The sequence below is a fragment of the Populus trichocarpa genome, chromosome 5 (assembly GCF_000002775.5).
Source record: "Populus trichocarpa isolate Nisqually-1 chromosome 5, P.trichocarpa_v4.1, whole genome shotgun sequence".
In the NCBI taxonomy this organism is placed as follows: domain Eukaryota; kingdom Viridiplantae; phylum Streptophyta; class Magnoliopsida; order Malpighiales; family Salicaceae; genus Populus; species Populus trichocarpa.
This window is the reverse complement of record NC_037289.2, coordinates 21,089,069-21,096,494: the sequence shown is the minus strand read 5'-3', so window position 1 is coordinate 21,096,494 and position 7,426 is coordinate 21,089,069. Positions and strand designations below refer to the sequence as shown.

The following is a 7,426-nucleotide window of genomic DNA, read 5'->3' as shown; positions in this document are numbered from 1 at the left end:
TAATATTTAATAAATGTAATTTACAAAAATATCCCTTAATACCCTTGATATTTACAATAAAAACAAAGTAAAATGACAAAAAAAAAAAATCCTTGGGTGAGAGTTTAATTGGTTTTGTCTTTAAGGATATCAAAATAATTACAATATCTCTATAAAAAATGAAAATACAAAAATATCCTTGAGTAGTAGACGTTGAATTATTTTATTCAAGAGTTAAATAAATAGTTTTATTGTGCATTGAAAAATGCAATTACCAACATAACCTCACATAACTCTCAAAAGATATTTATATTATGGTTAAATAGAAGATAGTTTTTATATTTTATTTATTGATTTTTTTTTATGGATTATTTTTCAATTTTATCATTTAACATATGGTTGATTTTTTATTGATTTTTTTAAATTTTTTTAATTGATTTTATGATTTTTTTTATTTAGCATTTGATTGATTTTGAAGTGTTCTCGAATGAACATCACGATATTTGGTCGATGCTCAATTTTACGAGTTTTTTTTATCGTGGAATTAAATAAAAAAGAATTTCAGAAAAAAAGTTATTAAACCTAGTGGGATGCATGATCCGAACCGCGAGTTTGACAGGTTGACCCATATTCACTTGAATATATTTTTTTTGTTTTTTTTAATTAATTCTTTTTTTTAAATTTTCCCTTTAATATTGTGTTGATTAGAAATTAAGTTTCATATTTTTTAATTTATTTTTTATGAGTTTATCACGGTCTTATGAACAGGTCACGCGTCTGACAGGTAATCTAAGTTGATCAAGGTCGATCTAATAGGCTATCATATGTTTTAATATTTTGAAAAAATATTATCCAATATAAATATCAGATTTTAAATTCATAATTAATTTTTTTTACTAAAAAATATGATAGCAAATTAAGTCTAAATATTTTTTCATGTTAAAAAAATTGTTTTAACATGTGAGTACTTAGAGCCGATGAATTATCTAGTGTAGTCTTATATTGTTTGGTTTGTTATGAAATATAATTGATTCATTGAAGAGCAGAAAACCAAACCAAACACCCTTACATATTAATAAGATAGCAGCATTAATTAATTTACCCCTAAAACAAGAAAGGAGAAAACAACTTTTACATGAAAAGAAGAGTATGAAGAGGAAATTCAAACAAAAAGTTAAGACGAGCGATCGACTAAATAAACAAATAACAACTGAACATTTACTTGAAAAGAAATGAAAAATCTTCTTTCATACATAAGCAATCAGTCGCTGACCAGCGTTCGATCGCTTCTTTTGATGTTCAGCTTACTAACACAATAGTGTCTGATCTATACCATGCAGTCGCTTTGAAATATAAACTAATTCTACTAATTAATTAATATATAACGGGGGATCATGTTCCGATGGTTAGGTCTAAGTTTATGTGATTACTCCCACAGTCGAACTGATCTGGTCTGCTTATGAAACTAGTTGTTGAATTATACTCACGTTGCTGATCGTTAATTAATGGCCATAACTCTCTTTCTTCAGCAGTACAGCACGACATTGATGGGGTGAAAGAAAGTGAGAGCTCACAGGTTTCAGCTGGTAGCCTGTCAATATTTTCTTCCATAGACGTTCTACCAACAAAGCTTGTGCCTGAATCCTGCAAAGATGAAACCAACTTTATAATTAATCAATAATGTAATACTGTAGGAATATATATCGTTGGGGTTAAACCACCATTTAAACTCATCTGTAATATATGTATGATCTTCAAAAAGGTTTGGTTTAAGAACTCCTAAACTCATCAATATATATCACCAATTAAGTTGTAGAAAGCAAAGTTCTTAAAGATCACCAACATGGAATCTCCATGTACAGATTTTCAACTTCTTCATATTTCTATGACGTACATACCTATAATTTTATCCTTTAATTTTTAATTTTTTTCCAAAGACATACATGTAATTGATATATATATATTTTTGTATGTACCTGTTGCTCCGGGTCACCACCGTCTTCTTTTGTTAGCTGGAGTCCATTGCTTTCATCAGAAAATATATCATGTTTAGAATCAGACTTCTCAGATTCCATTTGCATCAAGTACTCACCTTGTAGTAGCCTGCCATATATAAACAAACAGCATGAGCAGGTGTTTAAACATAACCCAATCAATCCATATAAAAAAAAATCAAAATGATGATCAGTACTCCTTGATGAAGATACTGAGAAGTTTCGTTGTTTAAAGTTCTATTGCATCTCATTTGTCACGACCTCCAGTGCCACAGAATATGTTATAAATACTACAAAAAATCGAAATTTGCTGGCAATTTATTTGAGATTTAAGGGCATTTTGATAGATGTAAGGTTATTATTCAACTGCGGTTGAAACTTTTTTTTTTAAAAAAAAATTAATGCCATTAGATTTTAGCAGCACTTGATAGATATATTCGAATATCTAGAGGAAATTACTCTTATAATTTAACAGTAAGGAAATTTTTGGAAAACCATTAATTATGAAATAGAATTATAATAGAATTTTTTAATGCCACGAATTTAGTGAAACTTTGAAACTACGCATTGTCATCAAATACATTAATTGTAAGTACTGAAGAGATGTTAAGCTTCTTTCCAATATCAACTCGGAAAAATATCCAGAGGGTTGCTGATAATTATATTAGATTGCCGTGTTATTAAGCTTGTTATACATGATTTATTCATTAAAAATAGGTTGTAAATTAAGGATTTTCGCATGGGATTCTTGAAGAGGGATTTTCATTCATGAAGAAGAAGAAGAATGTTGTGTATCTCACAATATTAAGGCTTTACATGTCAAACTTGTGCTCAATTGTTTTTTATATTATTATTATTACTACTTTTTAGCAATCAAGAACACAATAAATTAAGCATATATTTACCTCTGAGAGGAGAAAATTGAGGAGATTCCCATGTCATCAAGTTGTGTTCTTTCTGCTTGCAGATGCTTCTTCATGGGTATTAAGACATTGATGTTTTTGGGACCCTTCATGCTTCTGTACATCTGTCAAAACCAGAGTTCAAAGATCAAGGGAAGTGCTGTTATATTCACAATCAGTATGCGGTTAGTTTGCATTTCCTCTTGTCCTAATCTGTTCAGTGTCTAATCATTTTCACCTTTTCCCCCTTGTATTACATGCCTTTACTTATTTAAGATTATCCACACAGAAAGAACAAAAAATCTATCATGCTATCACATGCATTTACTATAAACTAGGTCGGCATGAATGTACATGCATGTGAATTTTTTATATATATATTTAGTTCAGAAAAATAATGGGTCACAGATTTTTTTTTTTTTTTGTAAGTCCCTGTTATTGCAGTAAAATTCGGTAGATAAAGTGATAAAGCAGATGATCATATATGAACGTCATTTCATGTACCATTAAAGATGTGTGCGTGACCTATTTTGAATTGAGTACCTCCTTTTGCTTTAGAGATGGCAATACAGCCAGTCCAATCTCCAAAAATGAACTATTTTTGTGTAGATTTCAGACTTGAGATATGGGAATATCATATCTATAGCATTAACTAGCTATCAATAATAATATTTAGCTACCAATCCGCACTAATAATTTGTTTGAATGGACTGATCACTGATGAGCCACTAGTTTTAACTAGCTAATTAGAAGGAAGACCTTCTTCAGGTTTAGGGTTCTCATGTTCATCATCATGTGTGTCTCCATTAATTTGAATTAGATTCCTGGGAGTTTTACCTTGCCCAGTTCCTGTGTGATCTGAACATGGAACAGGCGTGAGGAGTATAGATTCCCTAGATCTTCTTCAATGATATAAAAACCTAGCTAGCTTTATTTATACACGTACTATATAAATATTCCATATGCGGTATATAATTAAGCTTAATTAATTCATCTTAATTCTAAAATTAAGTTAAACATTCTATGGGACCAATGTCCAAAAAAAAAAGGAAAACAGAGAGAGAATTGTGATTACTTTATTCAAATTAAAGAAATAGTTAGCTAGGTTTGCCTATATGATAGCAGAAGGACCATCCTTAATTTTAATCATGTCGCTGGGATGTGGACCTCAATTATAGCTAGCATCGCAAGCCACCATGTGCAATATTGCAAACACGTAGAAACATATATAAAATGTCTACACAATTCCAAATCTGATGTGATTAATCCATGATGTTTTAATTCCTGTAATTCTTCCACTTAGAAGGTCTTCCTGTTTAATGATCTGCTAGTGATTTTGTTCCTTTTAGCTGAAATGAGAGAGTCATACCTGAAGATGGCTTTTGATATGAGAAATCTTCAGTTCTTTCACGCCCATCATCTGCAGAATTCGCCTAGGTGTTGCTTCTGTGCAAAATCATCAATAAACTTATCAGCGTACACTGGAGAAAAAGTACAGATCGATGCTTAACTGTATATGCATGATTGTGCCAGATTCAGTTTTCTCAGTTTTTAGGGCACCATAAAAAAGGGTTGACCATAATTTAAATGGTCTTTATATGATCTGTTTAGAATCAAAATGGTGCAAAGAACCCTTTGATCTTCCCTTGCAATTGTATTTTAAGAAGATTAAGCAGCAGTGTCGTCTTCATGGCTTTAAGAAGCCTTAGAGACACTGCAGACCAGAAGAACTTACTGTATTTTCCACCGAGGCGTTCAACAGCTTCAACAAAATGTTCATGGAGCTCAGGAGTCCACCGGAGACGTGGATGTTCAGATTTGTTGTATTGCCTTACTCCATTTTTCCGTGATGTTTTCATGGCTGGCTATAGCTTCTATATGGTTGATCAGAATGTCTTTTTTTGCAGAAGACTATCTGATATATACAATTATGTAGGCGGATAACGTCTACCCTTGAAATGTGAACGCATATCTGCCTTGCAACCACACAAAATTTTAAAACAAAAAAACATATGTTTGTCAGTCTAAGACCAAAGACTTTTGTAAGCATATAATCAAGTTCCTGTTCAAACATGTTTTCCCTTTATTTATTAGTAGTAGTGAACTCAAGATAATTCGGTAAGCTGAGCCCCCACACCCCTCGATCACCAAGATTCTTTTTTTTTTTTTTTTGGTTATATAAAAAGATTAATGAACTAATTAATTACTACAAGATTCAAGAACCGGAAAAAAACACGTATACTATATATCATATATAATTTCTTCTTATACAAGTAAACAAAACCATCCTTAATTTTCCTTCCAGATTTCAAAGCTTAATTTCCTCTTCTTTTTTATTTTATATTTTTGGAATATAGGAGAAACAGTCGTACGTACATAACCTTAAATGAATTATAGTAATTGCAGTGTTCTGCTTTTAGCATCTAATTTGTCAGATGATCCACATTGTGTTCGACCAATTGGAGCCGGCTGTTCATTCTGTGATCAGGATGCGGGATTTTTTTAAGAGTCCCAATCCATGAAACTACACTGGATGAATAAGAGAAGAAAGTCAACAAAAATTAAAAGTCATCCTACCTAAATGATTTGCTAAGGCCAAAGACTTTAGTTTCTCTAATTCTCTTTTGATAAATTGATAAATCAAAACCTTATAGAAAGTAAAAATCATGATGAAAAGTGCCTAGAGAGCTGACAAAAATGGAGTCCAGTCCACTTCGAGCTAATACCCAAATTATGTTAAAACAAAATCCCCAACCTAAATTAAGTTGAACTCCCAAGCACAACCTACATTTACTCCCATACCACAAAATTCAAAGAAATTTCTTTACCGGTAAAAATCTAAAGAAAATAATATTAATTCAAAGAAAATATAAAGAAAGAAAAGAAAATTGACAAGGCATGAAAATGATCTCAGAATTCTTTGAAATGCCACACGTTTTTTTTTTATAGAAGATATTAAGATTTAAGAAAGAATGTGAATGCATGATTTAGTAAGACAGCACATTTAGAGTTTCTATATATATATATATATATATATATATATATATATATATTCAATGATTAGTTTTTTTTATTATCACAAGCTCATGCATGTGGTCATAACCTAGGACATGCTCTAGGAATTTTCCTCCTTTCTTTTCACTTTGAGGACATGGTGCCTTTTGGATTAAAAAAAAAGAAGAAACAAAGAAAGAACGGAACCCTCCAATATGGGCAGAGCAGTAAGCAAAGTCAAGGCCATGACCTTAACCTATCAACTTCATGTGTCAATAAAAGACGGTGCCTACTTTTGGACCCATCTGATTCCTCTCATGGCTGCCGTGTTCAACACCACCCTCTCTCCAATTTCAATATGCAAGAAAAAAAGGAGCAGCTAGCTAACCCCTAGAATTAATTTCTTGAAAGCTGGTTCTCCATATGGTTGTTAATGTTCCAGTACACTAAAGATCCATGGCATGCAATGAACCGTCCTTGTAATCCACATGTGGGCTCTCTTGTTGCAAGACTTTGACCGCTTGATTTATAGATGTGGTGGGTGCAGCTCCCATGCACGTAAATCACACCAAAATGGATCTAAATCTGCAAGCAGAGAGGAAACAATATCTGTCACGTTTTCCTGCCTTTATATTTATATTCTATGGCTACAAATAATGTGTGTGTGTGTGTATGCTTTGGAAGATTGCTTTAACTTTTGGCCAAATGACCAATTATGCACATAAAGACATTCAAGAAGTGGAAAATTCTCATTCCTTGAAAGTGACGGAGGTAAATTTTATTTCATCAATTCACTCGATAACATTGTTAAATACTGTAGATAAATGCAGTCACCATAGCTCTGATGCATATACCACTGTTAGGTATCATAATTTAGCTAATTCACTTATTTTTAGTCTATTAATGGAATCTTTGAAAGCTCCTCTTTCTCTTGAATTCTCCGTTTCTCTCTCTGCTCCTTATCCAGTTATCGCTTTAAGATACACAACTGGGTACTAACCCCTGTATTATTATTTATATATACTAGTAAATATTTTATTTTTTTATCCTACTTAATTTGAAACATTCAACTGAAGATGCTAGCAAGAAATCCTGCTTAATTTGTGTGGTTATTCTTAAATCAGCGGTTATAGAGATTTGAAAGAAGATATGTATGTGAAATCTTTCATAGCAGATAGCCTCCAAGGGCCGGCAACATGCATGGTAGAGCGGTACTGTTGCGACCTTCTGCCTCGCTGCTGCTTTACCAGTACATATAACTGAGGCTGTGCAAGGGAAAATATAACGGGAAAACAAAAGAAATTAGGGGGACAATTGATCATCAATGGATGATTGTGGTTAATATATAAGTTGTTTTGAGTCTTCCTTTTTCTTTCCCTCTTATGGTTCGATCAAATTCACTTGGAATTTGAAACCCTTTTGGCATATGGTACAGGTCTTGTAATTAATAAACATCACGAGATATAATGATGAGAATTCACATTTCTTTCCTCATCGATCATTGTTGATCGAGAATGTTTTCATTCTTCAAATGATGCGCCTCCTCATTTCTTGATC

At 32.2% G+C, this 7,426-nt stretch overlaps 1 protein-coding gene across 1 annotated transcript; it reads right to left on the bottom strand.

The window, feature by feature from the left end:
• Positions 1–1,171: 1,171 nt before the first annotated feature.
• Positions 1,172–4,912, bottom strand: LOC7464815 (myb family transcription factor PHL12). The gene is made up of 5 exons (XM_052452792.1): positions 4,611–4,912; positions 4,245–4,321; positions 2,879–3,000; positions 1,956–2,082; positions 1,172–1,623 (listed from the first exon to the last, which is right to left on the bottom strand). Exons 1-5 carry the CDS (start codon positions 4,732–4,734, stop codon positions 1,372–1,374), a joined length of 702 nt encoding a protein of 233 aa, XP_052308752.1. The 5' UTR covers positions 4,735–4,912; the 3' UTR covers positions 1,172–1,371.
• Between the last annotated feature and the right edge of the window lie 2,514 nt (positions 4,913–7,426).